Here is an 18,015-nt window from a genome sequence, read left to right on the forward strand (position 1 = left end):
CTTGTTTTGTCTTTACATAACACATTTTCAGAAAATACTACGTTTCTGACTCGACTGTGAAGAATGACTGCTTGGAGAAAGCATCAGGGAATTTCCTTTGCTACCTTAAAAGAGTGACAAATATTAGCAGAACCCTGCAGTTTGATTATAGTAAATATTCAAGATATTCAATGGAATATTAAATCAATGAAGCCAAGATGATGACAATTCAAGGCTATGAATCAAATTTGAGCTCATTAATTATCAATCTATTTCTAGATATCTGTAGGTTCTGGCAGAACACACCCTAAAAAAACAATCAAAAAACAATGTCCAAAAAATGTATTTACAAAAGTGCTGTGATTGAGAACACCCTCCAAAGAGTGGACACCAGTTATCAATTATCAGTTTATTAAATGCCTAAGAATAGAGAGGTCACTGGATGAAGCAATAAAAATGCTTAAAATCTTAGCTGAATATTTAAATTATTTGAACCATGTAATTAGAATGCTATTCAATTTTATCCAATAGAATGCCTTTATTTTTTAAAAAGTGCAGAACTATTGAAACAATGACTGGATTTATTTTTGAACAATGAGAAATAAAAGTCATCAGTAATTCTCGCTTTGTGTTGAAAAAACCGTGATAATAAGCTTTAAAAAAAATTGCAAATGAGGATCAGATCAATCTGAAAAAATATAGCCTAGATATATCTAATGCGAGGTGATAAAAGTAAAAATATTAAATGTTAGTTAATGTAATTAATTAAATTAGACCAGGGGTGGGGAACCTGCGTCCTTAAGGCCGCATGCAGCTTTCTAGGCCATTAAGTGCGGCCTTTTGAATGAATCAACATTTTGTAGAACAAATCCTTTTATTTTTATTAATATGTTTTTGTTTGTCTTTTATTATTTTTATTTTAATCTTAAAATGAACGTATTTAAAATACCAAAGAGTAAAAGAAGATTCAACGAAATAATCCTCCCCGACTGACGGGCACAATTAAAACATCAGTAAGTCATGAGGGCCATTTTAACACCTATTATGCTCATGATTTAATTCTAATGCGACTCTAGAATGTACGTTAATCTCCCTGCCTGACTGGTGCCGGTGCCACCACTGCCTGAGGCTGGTTGACGAGAGGGAAAACGTCGGGGAGAGTCCGCTGGCCGTCCAGTCTTCAGTATTATCAATTTTTGATAGCGGAGCACGTGGCTTTCCATTTGAAGTTGAATTTGAGAATAGTTATGATAGATGAGGCATTCAGTGTGGATTTGCCGTATCATTGTAAAGTGCGTGCGTTGGCTATCGCAGATGTTAGCACATTTTTTATCTTTGCGAGAACAGATAGTTACATTTTATGAAGAACAGAATCAGCAATATGAATTATTGAAAGAAGATTTCGATAGAAATACTGCATTTCTGTGTGATATCATGTCAAAGCAAAATGACTTGAATGTTTCTTTGCAAGGTAAAACCTAGTCTCTATATATGTGGCAATGAGGATTCATGCAAATCATTTGAAAAATACAAACCTGTTATAGACTTATTAAAGAATACAATGAAAGGTTCACAGACTCTGAGAATCATGACCACACTCAAAGTAGCATTTCAACCTCACCTAGTTGATGTCCACATGGCTCCTAAAGAACTACAGATGGAATTGATTGAGCTCTCAGAAGATGACATTTTAAAGTCCTTATATGACGCCAAGAAAGATCCCATTGAAATATGGAAAAATGCAATAGAATACCCACGTTTTCGGCAACATGCACGAAAAATGCTTTCTTGCTTTTCAACCACTTATTACTGCGAATCTGCATTTTCCTACCTAACCCAAATCAAGATGCCCTTAAGGTCACAAATGACGGATACCTATCTAGAAGATCAGCTGAAACTGCGTACCTCCATGTTGCGACCAAATATTCAAATGCTTTCCCACAAAAAGCAGTCACAACAAAGTCATTAAAAGGTTAGTTAACTTTAGAATTCATTTTCTTGAAGTTAGTACATAGTAGTTAGATTTTTACAAAATAAAGCACATTTTGAAGTATATCTAATTGAAGTTTCTTGGATGCGGCCTTATTAAATTACAGCTAATTAATGTGGCATTCTGACATGAAAAGGTTCCCCACCCCTGTATTAGACTCTACCTTTATCAAGAATGGTATGCATAGAATGAAGGTGATTGGCAAAAGTGAAATCTTCCTTACACGGCAAGTGGTTAGTGTTGCCAGAGGAATTGTGGATTCAAATCATCTAGAGCATTCAAAAGGGAATTGGATAAATATCTGCAAAGAAAGACTTTGCAAGTCTATGGGGAAGGGGACAGCTGCATTGCCTTTACATAAGCTAATAAAGACTTGATGGACGAACTGACTGCCTGTGTTGTCATCCATTGGTGAGAAACTCAGTGAGGCAGCATGGCCCATGTTGTCCATGCTCACCAAGGTACCTTCCTGAGTCATTCCCATTTCCCTGGCTTTGGCCCATATCCTCTTAACTTCTTCTATCCATGAACCTTTCCAAGTGTATTTCAGATATTGTAATTGTAGCCACCTCTACCACTTCCTCTGGCAGTTTGGACTATATAACCACCCGTCTGTGAAATGCTTGCCCCTCAGGTCCTCTCTAAATCTTTTCCCTCATCTCAGGGGCTGGCACAGTGGCAGTTGAGCTGCTTCCTTACGCTTACAGCATCAGATACCCGGGGTTGATCCTGACTATGGGCGCTATCTTAACAGATGTTTTATGTTCTCTCTGAGACCACGTGGGTTTCCTCCGGGTGCTCAGGATTCCTTCCACATTCCAAAGACGTACAAGTTTGGCAGTTAATTGGCTTCTGTAAATTGTCCCTAATGTGTAGGATAGAACTAGTGTACGGTTGGCACAGACTCTAGTGAGTGGATGTTAGTTAAAAAATTCTATCAACTATGTATCAAGGATAAGATTTTAGGATTTTACTCCTTTTGGTGTCATAGAAACATAGAAAATAGGTGCAGGAGTAGGCCATTCGGCCCTTCGAGCCTGCACTGCAATATGATCATGGCTGATCATCCAACTCAGTATCCTGTACCTGCCTTCTCTCCATACCCCCTGATCCCTTTAGCCACAAGGGCCACATCTAACTCCCTCTTAAATATAGCCAATGAACTGGCCTCAACTACCTTCTGCGGGAGAGAATTCCAGAGATTCACCACTCTCTGTGTGAAAAAAGTTTTCCTCATCTCGGTCCTAAAAGATTTCCCCCTTATCCTTAAACTGTGACCCCTTGTTCTGGACTTCCCCAACATCGGGAACAATCTTCCTGCATCTAGCCTGTCCAACCCCTTAAGAATTTTGTAAGTTTCTATAAGATCCCCCCTCAATCTTCTAAATTCTAGCGAGTACAAACCGAGTCTATCCAGTCTTTCTTCATATGAAAGTCCTGACATCCCAGGAATTAGTCTGGTGAACCTTCTCTGTACTCCCTCTATGGCAAGAATGTCTTTCCTCAGATTAGGAGACCAAAACTGTACGCAATACTCCAGGTGTGGTCTCACCAAGACCCTGTACAACTGCAGTAGAACCTCCCTACTCCTATCCTTAAATCCTTTTGCTATGAATGCTAACATACCATTCGCCTTCTTCACTGCCTGCTGCACCTGCATGCCTACTTTTAATGACTGGTGTACCATGACACCCAGGTCTCGTTGCATCTCCCCCTTTCCTAATCGGCCACCATTCAGATAATAATCTACTTTCCTGTTTTTGCCACCAAAGTGGATAACCTCACATTTATCCACATTATACTGCATCTGCCATGCATTTGCCCACTCACCCAGCCTATCCAAGTCACCTTGCAGCCTCCTAGCATCCTCCTCACAGCTAACACTACCTCCCAGCTTCGTGTCATCCGCAAACTTGAAGATGTTGCATTCAATTCCCTCGTCCAAATCATTAATATATATCGTAAATAGCTGGGGTCCCAGAACTGAGCCTTGCGGTACCCCACTAGTCACTGCCTGCCATTGTGAAAAGGACCCGTTTACTCCTACTCTTTGCTTCCTTTCTGCCAGACAGTTCTCTATCCACATCAATACTGAACCCCCAATACCTTGTGCTTTAAGTTTGTATACTAATCTCTTATGTGGGACCTTGTCAAAAGCCTTCTGAAAGTCCAGATATAACATATCCACTGGTTCTCCCTTATCCACTCTACTAGTTACATCCTCGAAAAATTCTATAAGATTCGTCAAACATGATTTACCCTTCATAAATCCATGCTGACTTTGTCCAATGATTTCACCACTTTCCAAATGTGCTGCTATCCCATCTTTAATAACTGATTCTAGCAGTTTCTCCACTACCGACGTTAGACTAACTGGTCTGTAATTCCCCGTTTTCTCTCTCCCACCCTTTTTAAAAAGTGGTGTTACATTAGCTACCCTCCAATCCTCAGGAACTACTCCAGAATCTAAAGAGTTTTGAAAAATTATCACTAATGCATCCACTATTTCTGGGGCTACTTCCTTAAGTACTCTGGGATGCAGCCTATCTGGCCCTGGGAATTTATCGGCCTTTAATCCATTCAATTTACCTAACACCACATCCCGGCTAACCTGGATTTCACTCAGTTCCTCCATCTCATTTGACCCCCGGTCCCCTGCTATTTCCGGCAGATTATTTATGTCTTCCTTAGTGAAGACAGAACCAAAGTAGTTATTCAATTGGTCTGCCATGTCCTTGTTCCCCATGATCAATTCACCCGTTTCTGACTGCAAGGGACCTACATTTGTTTTAACTAATCTTTTTCTCTTCACATATCTATAAAAGCTTTTGCAGTCAGTTTTTATGTTCCCTGACAGTTTTCTTTCATAATCTATTTTCCCTTTCCTAATTAAGCCCTTTGTCCTCCTCTGCTGGTCTCTGAATTTCTCCCAGTCCTCTGGTAGGCTGCTTTTTCTGGCTAATTTGTACGCTTAATCTTTTGTTTTGATACCATCCCTGATTTCCCTTGTTATCCATGGATGCACTACCGTCCCTGATTTATTTTTTTGCCAAACTGGGATGAACAATTGTTGTAGTTCATCCATGCAGTCTTTAAATGCCTTCCATTGCATATCCACCGTCAACCCATTAAGAATCAATCGCCAGTCTATCTTGGCCAATTCACGTCTCATACCCTCAAAGTTACCTTTCTTTAAGTTCAGGACCCTTGTCCTGAACTTAATTTTTTGGCAAGAAGTAAAAACATTCAGAACAACAGTGTGAAGTCTGTTTGTCAGCAGACAAAGGCTTCTGTGTTCACTACATTTGCAAATCATCTGAATCTTTAAATAAAAAATCTATTTGAAATATTTCAACCTTAATTCCTGCTGAACTCAAATCAAATCCAGTACTATTAACCTTGTTTTCATTCTTAGAGGTACTGAGAGAATCCAAACACTACAGGTCAAGATAAAACCTGCAAAACTGAGACCTTTACTTAGTTGTATTAAGCCTCTAGAAGTAATCCAAGAGTCTTTTACCCAATAATCATTCAGCATAGATGGTCAATGGAAAGGGGCCGGCCGCTGTTCCAACATCAAGAACAAAATGTACACAATTAAAACACTGCCGTTAGCCAAGACAAAGTCAATGCCATCTGTGGACCAGGCACAGGCCTTTTCTGATCTGCACAGTTCAGAGACTTACAAACTACTGAATTACTATTGCAACCAAAAGCACAGCAACATGATGAAGGTGCTAATGTTAGTTTAGAAAAGATAGATGAATATTTTTATTTTTTAAAGTTCATTTTACAAGCAGGCAACTTGCCACTATTGAGGCAAGTTTATATACATGTACAGGTCTCAAGCAAAACCTGGTCAAAGCAAACCAAATGGAAGTTCCCCAAATTGTAGTATTGTCCAAGATACAATCCTGATGGGGCCATTGCTGCAAATTTTTCAACTCAAACTATGTCAGCAATTTTACATAATTCTGCAGTTGTGTAACTCCTTGTTTCCTCCAAGGAGTGTGATATGTACCCAGTGTAATATGATTCTCAGCATCAACTCTGCACTTGGCTTGAACATCTCTCAGTTTTTCAGGATCTTGGTAATGGCATGCATTTCCTCACGGGTTAAAGGGGTCAGGTTGAATCCTTTGAGTTCAGGTTTTCCTAGGATGATAATTAAATCAAAAGGATTAACAATAACAAAAGTTTCCCAGTAGTACAACCAGCATTAACAGAAATAAAACATGACTTAGCTCTCCAAAGACTCAGTTAAACGTGCACTTTGCCAAATAAAATGTAAGTTAATTTAATTTATTTCAACTAGGAATGCCGCATACAGCAACTTACATTCACGTACTTTTTTATGAAATAAAGCATCCCAAGTGATACAGGGCGGAACATTTGGTAAATAATAATAATATACCAATTCAAAGATACTTCGAGGGGTGATCTAAGTTTGGTCAAAGGAGATAAATTAAGGAAATTCTCAACTAGAGAGGTCAAAGCTCAGAGAGTGGTGGACAATATTAGAGGATAAGGAAGATATTTAAAAACCAAGGATGATGAGAATTCAAAATCCTCATCATCCTTGGTATTATGGCACAACAGTCAAGTGTTGTTGCTTTGCAGAAACCCAGGTTCCTTCGTGACTCCAGTGCTCTGTGTCTAGAGTTTCCCCGTTATCTGGTTTCTTTATTCATTCAAAAAACGTGCGGTTGAGTTAACAGATTTCTGTTAACTACCCTTAGTGTAGAAAAAGAATATGAAAGGAAAGCTAATGGGTCTATGCGACAGAATATAGTTGCAGGAATATGGGGCAACAAGGAGGGGTAAATGGGACAAACGTCACTGCTCTGTTGGGTTCTGGCATGGAATTGATGAGCCAAGTGGTTCCCCTTTGTGTCATAATAAATATGTAATTTCTTTCAAATTAAAAATGAAATGTCAATCGGCATTTTCTGCCTTTCATGACCAATCCAATTGTATGCTCTGCATTCTCACCCACCTGTGGTAAATTATAATTTCTTTACCTGTCAAGTACCTACCTTTGTCTTCAAAACACAGGACTCTGTTTCCACTATCCTCTGTGAGAGAGAGTTCCAAAGTAACTTGGGCCTCTGAGAGGATATGATTTTTACCTTGTTGCAGTTTAAAATAGGCAACCCTTTACTTTTAATTAAAAGGTCTGACCCCCTAATTCCATATTCTTTCTTCCATATCCATTCTGTCAAAACACATCAGCATCTTGTATGTTTCTTTTAAAGGACATTGTAAATGTTAGTACTTTATTTATTCACTGGTGGGATCAGATTTGCAAGTTTAAAATGATTCCCAAAGGCCAGAGAAAATCTAGGTGAACCCTACATATACAACAGAATTATAAAAGGGATTGTTTATTTTTTTTTAAAATCACCTTGAGCTTCATTTAAACGATTAACTTTCATTTTCAACTGATTACAAAGTTTGCGTATTTCTTCATCCAAATGCTCTTGATCTGAAAGAACAAGTGATTTTGGTCTTAAATCATGGAATCACAGGAGACCTTTAAATATTAACATTAATCAATCCTTTACCATTTGAAAAATACAACTTCTGTTATTTTATGTTAAAAAGAAAAACCTCAATTTTCCACATTATTGTTTGTACGATTCTCATCTGTTCCTGGATTATGGATTTCCAACCGTCACTCTGAAAATGCCACAGATTAGGGCTGATAAATTTATAGAAATAAAACGTAAAATTATTCAAATCCTGCAATCCTGTCCAGATCTAGGCACACGATACCCTGAAAGTGGTGTCACAGGATGATAGGATGGTAAAGAAGGCATTTGGTACATTGGAATTCAACAGTCTGGGCATTGAATTGTTACAAAATGTTGATGACACTGCATTTGGAATAATGTGTTGAGTTTTGACCATTCTGCTATAGGGTGGATGTCATTAATTTGGAAAGAGTGAAGAGAAGATTTATAAGGGTGTTGTCAGGACTATGGGCTTGAGGTATAGGAAAGGTTGAGCCGGCTAGGACGTTATTCCATGGAGCGCAGGAGGTTGAGGGGTAAACTTATAGAGGTGTATAAAATCATCAGGAGAATAGACAGGGGGAATGCAGTCTTTTACCCAGGGTACGTGAATCAAAAACCAGTGGACATAAATTTAAGGTGAGCAGGGCAAAATTTAATTGGAACCAGAGTGGCAACTTTATTTACTCAGATGCTATATGGAATGAGCTGCCAGAGAGGGGAGTCAAGGCAAGTACTATATAACAGCATTTAAAAGACACTTGGACAGGTACATGAATAGAAACGGGTTAGAGAGAGATAGGGGCCAAACACGGGCAAATGGGGACTAGATTTGATGAAGCATCTTCATTGGCATGGACGAGATGGGCTGAAGGGCCATTTTCCATGCTGTATGGCCGTTACATAATATTAGGACAAGTCTTTCTCCTGGTTTTGAATAGCAAAGACAGAAACTAAATTGTATTACCTTCTCAAAGAACAAAGCAAATAAAACATGACTGAATCATTGGTTCAGCAAAGAATACAACTGTTAAAGTAAAGGAAAATGCAACATGAAATCAAACTCAAATCTCTCTTCTCTATCAGAGGTTTATTTCCACAATCCCCTAGTTTGTGATTTTTCAACCCCGCGCCATCCTCTAGAAATACTGTTGTTGTAAACATCTGTCTTTGCATGACACTATAATTTACATTGCTGCTTCCAGCTCACATATTAAATGGTACTTAAGCCATGTAAAATACCTACCTTTCTGAATCATGTCCTTGGTCCTAGATTTGGAGAATTTGATAAACATGTCTCCAAAACAAACCATCACATTACCTGTAAAAAAAAAAGATAAAAGTTAAAAGACAGCAGCTGTTACCAACTAATGCGATCCTGAGTTTTAATGACCTGATATGCAAACCCCAATAGTTCTTTTTATACAATGTGAAATAGAGGTCAGATTCCAAATGAAGAACATGACACTGCATGATACAAAACCCGAGTTGCGGTCATTGGTAAACTAGCAGGTCCTACATGGATAGGACAGGTTTGGAGGGATATGGGCCAAACGCGGGCAGGTGGGACGAGTGTAGCTGGGACATGTTGGCCAGTGTCGGCAAGTTGGGCCGAAGGGCCTATTTCCACACTGTATAACTCTATCTCAGCCATAGCACCAGTTCATTTACCATGTTTAAAATTATCGTCCCAAGCAGCAGGGTATAATTCGGCAAGACTTGTTGTATAGTAGTGGCACCTGTTGGAATTGCATGCTGTCAGCCCTATTGGTTTGACACCTTTCAGTGCAAAGTGAACACCAGAATAAAAACACTCTCTCTTGCGTTAACTGCTGAATTTTGAAGAGTCTTGAATAGATACAGCAACCAAGCTTCCACAGCCCTGTTGGAAAGAAATGTTCATAGAAAAAAATATATTCTTCCAATTTCAGTCCCAAATGATCATTCTGTTGTATTGAATTGAATAAATAAATTGAATTGAATTTATTAAATTTTATTAGCCAAATATGTATACACAGAAGGAATTTGCCTTGGTGCTTTGCTCGCACGATATACAGAAGACAATTAAAAATAAAACATTATAATTTAAACATGTGAAGAATGAAAGAAAATACCAGAGCAAAAGGAGGCTACAGACTTTTGGTTATTGGGTAGAGCTACTGCTCGTGGAAAAAAACAGTTTTTATGTCTGGCTGTGGCGGCTTTGACAGTCCGGAGTCGCCTTCCAAAAGGAAGTGCTTCAAAGAGTTTGTGGCCAAGGTGAGAGGGGTCAGAGTGAAAATGCTTTTAAATATATAAAAGATACATGGTGGAATACCTGACTAGGTTGTAGCTTTTATTCCCTCTCAAGCAGGCTTTCTCTAGTGGAAAAGTACCAATTGATAAGAGAGAGAGACAAGCCCAGGCTTGTCTCAGGTTGATGTATATTGAGACAATGACTAAATGTCTTGTCCTGAAAGTACCATCTCATAAGAGACCGATGCCTTTGATATGTCTTGTCTTGGAAGTACCAACTGATAAGATGCCTTTGAATTGTCTGGTCCTGAAGGTGCTATAGCGATGTAAATTGGCTGCATCTTGTGACCATGACTGACATCTTCGTAATGTGCCCATATGGCATATACAGTAGAAACTAATGCCTTTAAAATGTGTCTACCAATTGATAAGAGAGACAACCAACTGGTAAGAGACAAGCTCAGACTTGTCCTGTAGTGATGTATATTGGCTGCATCTTGTGAACATGACCAGCATCTTTGGAATGTGACTAAGTGACACACTGTATAAAACACCGTGTAGATCTTTGTTCATTTAAGTGGTGGCGCGGGGAGGTCAAGTGTCTGTTGCTTACTTGACTGGTGTATCCCCGTCACTTCCACCGGCTGATGATCAGTAAAGCTTGAGTTGGTTTACCTAACCTTTTTGTGAGTTGTCTGTTTTTTTAAAGTAGAGAACATTATCAAGAGATGATCTTACCCGCTCGCTTCCTGGCCCTTGCAGTGTACAGTTCGTCAATGGGGGGAAGGTTGCAGCCAGTAACCTTCTCGTCTGATCAAACGATGCGCTTGGTGCTGGAGAAGGTGAGGACAGACTCTGTGATGGCAGTATAAAACGGGACCGTCATTGCCTGTGGCAGATTGTGATTTCTCAACTACTGCAGGAAGTACATCCTCTGTTGGGCATTTTTGACTGTGGAGTCGATGGTAGCCCCCCATTTAAGGTCCCTGGAGATGATGGTCCCAAGGAACTTAAATTACTACACAGATGTGACTGTGGTGATGTTGATGGTGAGTGGAATGGTGAGTAGTAGAGGGAGCTTTCCTAAAGTCTATAATCAATTCCACTGTCTTCAGAACATTGAGCTCCAGGTTGTTGCGATGGCACCAGGACGCCAGCTGTGACACTTCCTGTCTGTAGGCAGATTCCTCCCCATCCTGGATCAGTCCAATCAGGGTTGTGTCGTCCACAAACTTGAGAAGCTTGACAGAGATGTCTGTGGAGGTGCAGTCATTGGTGTAGAATGAGTAGAGGAGAGGCGATAGTACGCAGCCTTACGATGCTCCTATGCTGAGGGTTTGCGGGTCCGAGATGTGCTTTCCCAGCCTCACATGCTGCTTCCTGTCTGTCAGGAAGTTGGTGATCCATTGACAGAGGGGTTCACGCACAGTCATCTGGGAGAATTTGGAGTGTAGTAGCTCTGGCACAATGGTGTTGAAACTAGAGCTAAAATCTACAAGCAAAATCCTTGCATAGGTCCCCTGGCAGTCTAGGTGCTGGAGGATGAAGTGCAGGCCTAGGTTGACTGCGCCATCCACAGATCTATTGGCCCGGTATGCAAACTGCAGGGGGTTTGTGATATTTTTCAGGTGGGCCAGCACGTCCTTCAAGGGTCTGCATGATTACAGAGGAAGTACGACAGGCCTGTAGTCATTAAGACCAGCAATCCTTGGCTTTTTGAGTACTGTGCAGGTTTTCTGAGACTGATTGAAAATATCTGTGTAGACTGGTGCCAGTTGTTTGGCACAGAGCTTGAGGGTAGAGGGGGAAACATTGATATTGCAGCTCCTTGTTCCAGACACCTCAACCAGGGAAAAAAAATTCCTGCAAAATATAAGGTGCTGGCAAATTCAGCAGGTCAAGCTGCACCTGGGGAGAGAATGGAAGGGCGACGTTTCAGGTTGGGACCCCCCTTCATACTAAGTTCCTCAAGCACTTTGTTTTTTGTTGACGATTCCAGCATTTGCTGTCTCTTGTGTCTTCTTTCTTTAAAACATTCCTGCATTGGAGAGGATTTGGAGGAGGTTCACAAAAATGATCCTGGGGATGATTGGGTTAATGCGTAATGGCTCTGGGCCTGTACTCGCTGGAGTTTAGGATGAGGGCAGTTTAGGATGATCGCTGGGCCTGTACTCGCTGGAGTTTAGGATGAGGGGTGGATCTCATTGAAACAGACGGAATAATGAAAGGCCTTGATAGAGTGGATGTGGAGAGGATGTTTCCCACTAGTGGGAGGGTCCAGGAATAGAGGGCATAGCCTCAGAATAAAAGGACATACCTTAGAAAGGAGATGAGGAGGAATTTCTTTAGCTAGAGAGTGGTGAATCTGTGGACTTCGATGCCACAGATAGCTGTGGAGGCCGTCTTTGGGTATTTTTTAAGCGGAGATTGATAGTTTCTTGATTAGTAATGGTGTCAAAGGTTCTAGGGAGATGGCTGGACAATGGGGTTGAGAGGCAACGATAGATCAGCCCATAATTGACTGGCGGTGCAGACTCAATGGGTCTAATGACCTAATTCTGCTCTATGTCTTATCAATCAATTATGAGAATATCTTTACCAATCTGTGGGAACTATTCCCTAATTTCTGAAAATTTGGTAGATGACAACCAAATGCATTCTCCATCTCCACAGACCCTTCCAAACCTTATGATGGAGGTTAATTTCTGGAGATTTACTGACTTCAGTCAAATAACTTTAGCAAACATTAAAAAAAAAACATTGCCAGTTTCTTTCAGCAGCTCATTCACATTAAATGATCATCCTCCATTATCTCCAACATCATCCTTTTCCATGAAAACGTGTTTAATTCTTCTGCCATTTTCCCCAACATAAATTCTCCTGTTTCACTCATCATTGAACCCACAATGTACCTTTTCCTGTCATAGGGAGAAGGTACAAACCCCGCACAGACAGCACCGGTAGCCAGGATCAAAGCCAGGTCTCTGGCACTGTTAAGCAACAGCTCTACTGCTGTGCCACTGTGCCAACCCAATCATGTCTTGTTTACTGAGTAAATTATTCATATGTCCAGTGTCAAAAATAGTCAAGATTGCAATCCACTAACTAATGTTAAACCTCCACCTGAAATGGAGGAGGTTTCAGTTGGAGAGTGTTTGGAATAAAGCAAACACTATATTATTAAAGGTACACAAAATTGCTGGAGGAACTCAGCCGGTGCAGCAGCATCTATGGAGCGAAGGAAATAGGTCCAGTCTGAAGAAGGGTTTCGGCCCGAAACGTCGCCTATTTCCTTCGCTCCATAGATGCTGCTGCACCCGCTGAGTTCCTCCAGCAATTTTGTGTACCTTCGATATTCCAGCATCTGCAGTTCCCTTTTGAACACTATATTATTAAATGTAAGCATATCTAAGGATAAGCATCAGGAAAATCAGACAAGGATTGGGATAGAAAGAATGGATGAAGCAACTAGAGGGTGCATAATTTAAAGATAAATGTTAGGACCATTGGACCATAGATCCCGGGATTTTCCTTTCAGCCCTCTTAAATAGAGAAACAACATTAGCCACCCTCCAGTCTTCTGGCATGTCTAATGATGTTTCATATATCTCAGCCAGGGCTTCTGCTATTTCTTCTCTAGCTGTCCACAGTATCCTCGAATACATCTGATCAGGCAGGGGGGTTTTATCTACCTTCATACACCTTAGGACATACAGCACCTCCTTAACCGTAATAAGAAATGTCCTCAAGATGTCGTCATTAACTGTCCCAAATTGAGATTAATTTTCGTTTTGTAACATCGACAACAGCAAACATACAAATGTAGAGATAATTAAGTCAACACTGTGGAGCAAATGCAGTTTCTCATGCCCCTAGCTGAAGTGCACTAGGTACCACCCAGGAAGCAAACAGTGAGCAATTTTGGTCACCATATCTAAGGAAGAATGGGCTGGCTCTGGAGAGGGTCCAGAGGAGGTTTACAAGAATGATCCCAGGAATGAGTAGGTTAACCTATGATGAGCGTTTGTCGGCACTGGGCCTTTACTCGCTGGAGTTTAGAAGAATGAGGGGGATCTCATTGAAATATACAGAATAGTGGAAGGCTTGGATAGAATGGATGGGGGGAGGATGTTTCTACTAGCGGGAGAGTCTAGGACTAGACGTCATAGCCTCAGAATTAAAGGACGTTCTTTAGTCAGAGGGCGGTGAATCTGCGGAATTCTTTGACACAGAAGGCTGTGGAGGCCAAGTCAGTGGATAGGCAGATAAGTAGATTCTTGATTAGTACAGGTGTCAGAGGTTATGAGGAGAAGGCAGGAAATGGGGTTTGGAGGGAGAGATAGACCAGCCATGATTGAATGGCGAGTAGACTTGATGGGCCAAATGACCTAATTCTACTGTCCCTTATGAACAGGTAGCATGTGTTTGGCCTATTTTATCAATGTTGAGCTTTGATATGCTGACATTAAAATTACCACTATAAAGCCATGAAAGTATAATTCCACATGATGGAGAACTACTAATGATAGTAGCACCAGCCCAGTTCTGAAGCCTAATTATTGTTGAGTATTTAGATGGACACCACAGAGAACCACAATCCGTGGCAAGCATCAAACATTATTTTAGACTAATTCTACATTAATCCCACTGTTTATTCTCACTGCATTTTCAACCAATAGATTCTATTACACACTCACTGGGAACAATTTATGGTGGTTAATTAACCCACGTCTTTGGAATATGGGAGGAAACAGGCCCTATGCTGACACTATGAAACCAGAGCACACAAAGGAAACCCATGCAATCACAGGGATAACATGCAAACTCCAGACAGAGAGCACGCTTCAATTAGGTTTGAACTTCGGTCTCTGGCGCTGTGAGACTGACTCTCTATTAGTTGTGGTACTCTGCCCTCCTAGCATTTGTACCTGATTGTTTGCTGCTATTGTGCAGTGCTCTCAGTGCTTCACGGTTTTGATGTCTCTTCGCATCCAGACTAATGATCTGAAATTCACCAGATGCAAAAAAATGGTCAACCATATTTCTGGTACGTCAAGAATAATATTATACCAATATGGATAATTTCGGAATGCAAACCTTATTTACAAAAAGAAACATTGGAATATCGCACCAATGTTGAACAGATTTGCAGTCCACATATATACGGAAAAAAAAATCTGAATTATAACAGAACATGGGAATTGCAAAGCTGAAATAAAAAGCCATAGTCCTTATAATTAAGTTCTACCATCCTATCATTGCAGAATGCGTGCCAACAATGTTGTTGACTAATCAATTGCCAACATTAAGTCATAGAGTCAGAGATATTCAGCACAGAAATAGGCCCTTGGGCCCAACTCATCCATCCCAGCCAAGCTGTCTAGTTTAGCTCGCCACATTTGCATGCATTAGGCCAATAACACTCTTGTTTGACCTTTGCCATCCATGTACTTGTCCAATGACTTTTAAATGTAATTAAATCCATAGAGCACACAGAAAGCTAATTTGGCCCAACTTATCCAAGCCGATGGATGCCCATCTAAGCTCGCCCCATATGCCAGCATTTTACTCATATGCTTCATCCAACCACCTCTTGTGCCCACCTCCACAGATTCCTCATTCAATAGTCCAGTTGTGTGAAAAGGTAGCCTCTCAGGTCCTTAAAATCCATCCACTCTCACCTAAAATTTTTACCCACTAGTTTAAGTCTCCCCTATCCTGGGAAAAAAGACTATGATAATCAATCTTATCTATACTCCTCATAATTTTATATACCTTAGTTTAGTTTAGTTTAGTTTATTATTGTCAAGGTAAGCGATACACATATGTGGCCTGGGTGAACTGCCTGTTGCCAAGACTGGTCTGAAAAAGGGTCTTGACCCGAAACATCCCCTATTCCTTTATTCCAGTGATGTTACCTGACCTGCTGAGTGTCTAGCTACGGTTTAAACCAGCATCTGCTGTTCCTCCCTACACATTTTGACTGGCCGAAATGTGTAGGAAGGAACTGCAGATGCTGGTTTATAGGCAGCATCATCATATTTTACATCAAATGTAGAATAGCTCCTTGTTAGGAAAGAGGTTAGCTAAGAGAAGGAGAACCTTCTCCGAGCTGACAATGAGCAATTCTACATTTTCAACAAATCTAAAGAAGGGTCTCGACCCGAAACGTCACCCAATCCTTCTCTCCAGAGATGCTGCCTGTCCTACTTAGTTACTCCAGCTTTTTCTGTCTATCTTCGATTTAAACCAGCATCTGCAGTTCCTTCCTGCTTTTCCCACATCTGCATCCCTTTTGATGTTTTGTTGTCACACCTTATCCTCCCTTACTCCCTTAAATTTACGAGTCGTCATTAAATACAGGACAGGTGCCAGAAGACTGGAGGGTGGTAAATGTTGTGGCTCTTTTCACGAAGGGCTGCAAAAATGCTGGCCTGGTGAGCTTAACATCTGTAATTGGAAAGTTACCGGAGAATATTCTGAGGGATAGGTTATACAGGCATTTGGACGGGAGTGTCAGCATGGTTTTGTACATGGGAGGTCGTGTCTCACAAATCTGATTGAGTTTTTTGAAGAAGTGACCAAAACAATCGATGAAGGCAGAGCTGTAGATGTTGTATACATGAATTTCAGTAAGGCATTTGGGGTTGGAGATTGCAACCTTCACGTGGTCCGCCCTGTTTCGACAAATGTAATCAACCCGGCATGCACAATCAAATAAGGTCAAATAGAACAAGTTGTCCTGCAACTTTAGGCTGTGCATGCCATAAGCAAGAAGTAAAGCATTTGACAAGGTTCCACACAGTGGGCTGCTCTAGAAGGTTACATCGTATGGGATCCAAGGAGAGATTGCTGAAAGGATAGCAAATTAGCTCCACAGAAGGAAGCAGAGGGTGCGAGTTATAGGGAGGGGTTGAGGTCGCTATGTCTTGGAGCACAGGAGGATGAGGAATGATCTTATAGAGGTGTACAAAATCAAGAGAGGAATAGATCGGGTAGATTGACAGTCTCTTGCCCAGAGTGGGGGAATTGAGGACAAGAGGACATAAGTTCAAGGTGAAGGGGAAAAGATTTAATAGGAATCTGAGAGGTAACTTTTTCCACACAAAGGGTGGTGGGTCTGTGGAACAAGCTGCCAAATGAGGTAGTTGAGGCTGGGACTATGCCAACGTTTAATAAACAGTCAGGTACATGGATAGGACAGGTTTGGAGGGATATGGACCAAGCACAGGCAGGTGGGACTAGTGTAGCTGGGAGATGGTGGCCGGTGTGGGAAAGTTGGGACCTGTTTCCACACTGTATCACTCTGACTCTGACATTTACATCTGTGTGTCTCTCTTTCTCCCCTGACTCAGTCTGAAGAAGTTAGACACAAAATGCTGGAGTAACTCAGCGAGACAGGCAGCATCTCTGGATTGAAGGAATGGGTGACGTTTTGGGTCGAGACCCTTCCTCAGACAATATCTGCAGTTCCTACCGACATATTCAATCTGAAGAAGGGTCCCGGGAAGTCACCCATTCCTTCTGTGTTGTGTCTATCTGTTGGACTGTCTGGGACCTCTATCCCCATGCCAGTCAATCCCCCCAGAGGCCGTGCAGGGCTCGGCTCCTCTCGGCTCCTCTCCTCTCCTCTCCTCTCCTCTCCTCGTACCTGCTGCTTGTCTGCCATCACGCTCTCTGCCAGCAACTCCACCTCAGTCAGGTAATCCACCACTCTCTCCGACTCCCGCGCCATCTTCACTACAGCCCCAGACCAGCTGCAAGACGATGTCTCTCAGCAACTCCCCCTTCGCTTCATTGGCCGGAGGATCCAATGAGCCAGAGTGGTTTGGCGAAGGCAATGTCAATCACACTTGTCCCCGCCCTGGGCTGAAGCTGGCATTCTGGGACTTGTAGTCCAATGCTACAATACAATACAATACGTCTGAAGAAGGGTTTCGGCCCGAAACGTCGCCTATTTCCTTCGCTCCATAGATGCTGCTGCACCCACTGAGTTCCTCCAGCAATTTTGTGTACCTTCGATATTCCAGCATCTGCAGTTCCCTTTTGAACACAATACAATTTATTGTCATTTGAGCCTCAGTGAGGCTCAAACGAAATTCTGTTTCCACAGCCGTACAAACAAAGACAATTCCTAGACATACACACAATTTAATTCACACAAACATCCATCACAGTGGACCCACTGTGATGGAAGGCAAAGTCTTTTCTCTCCCCTGTTCTCCATGTCTCTCCCGATGTCCAAGCCCCAGGCGGGCGATGATAAGTCCCCCGGCCATTTTAGGCCGTGCCGGGCGA

The 18,015-nt window shown here is 41.5% G+C and overlaps 1 protein-coding gene across 1 annotated transcript; it reads right to left on the reverse strand.

Annotated features, from left to right (window-relative positions):
- Positions 1–5,709: 5,709 nt before the first annotated feature.
- pdrg1 (p53 and DNA damage regulated 1) lies at positions 5,710–17,521 on the reverse strand. The gene is made up of 5 exons (XM_033042042.1): positions 17,369–17,521; positions 14,646–14,721; positions 8,729–8,803; positions 7,374–7,454; positions 5,710–6,124 (listed from the first exon to the last, which is right to left on the reverse strand). The coding sequence occupies exons 1-5, from the start codon at positions 17,450–17,452 to the stop codon at positions 6,042–6,044; spliced, it is 399 nt and encodes a 132-aa protein (XP_032897933.1). The 5' UTR covers positions 17,453–17,521; the 3' UTR covers positions 5,710–6,041.
- Positions 17,522–18,015: the final 494 nt, after the last annotated feature.

The sequence above is a fragment of the Amblyraja radiata genome, chromosome 23, assembly GCF_010909765.2.
Source record: "Amblyraja radiata isolate CabotCenter1 chromosome 23, sAmbRad1.1.pri, whole genome shotgun sequence".
In the NCBI taxonomy this organism is placed as follows: Eukaryota; Metazoa; Chordata; class Chondrichthyes; order Rajiformes; family Rajidae; genus Amblyraja; species Amblyraja radiata.

What these genes read in the sequence shown, in the direction of transcription:
- pdrg1 (XM_033042042.1), bottom strand. Translation starts at nt 17,452, where the DNA reads ATGGCGCGGGAGTCGGAGAGAGTGGTGGATTACCTGACTGAGGTGGAG. An exon ending in CAAGGACATGATTCAGAAAG is followed by an intron (nt 7,455 to 8,728) that starts GTAGGTATTTTA and finishes TTGTTCTTTCAG; the next exon opens with ATCAAGAGCATTTGGATGAA. An exon ending in TCGTTTAAATGAAGCTCAAG is followed by an intron (nt 6,125 to 7,373) that starts GTGATTTTAAAA and finishes TTATCATCCTAG; the next exon opens with GAAAACCTGAACTCAAAGGA.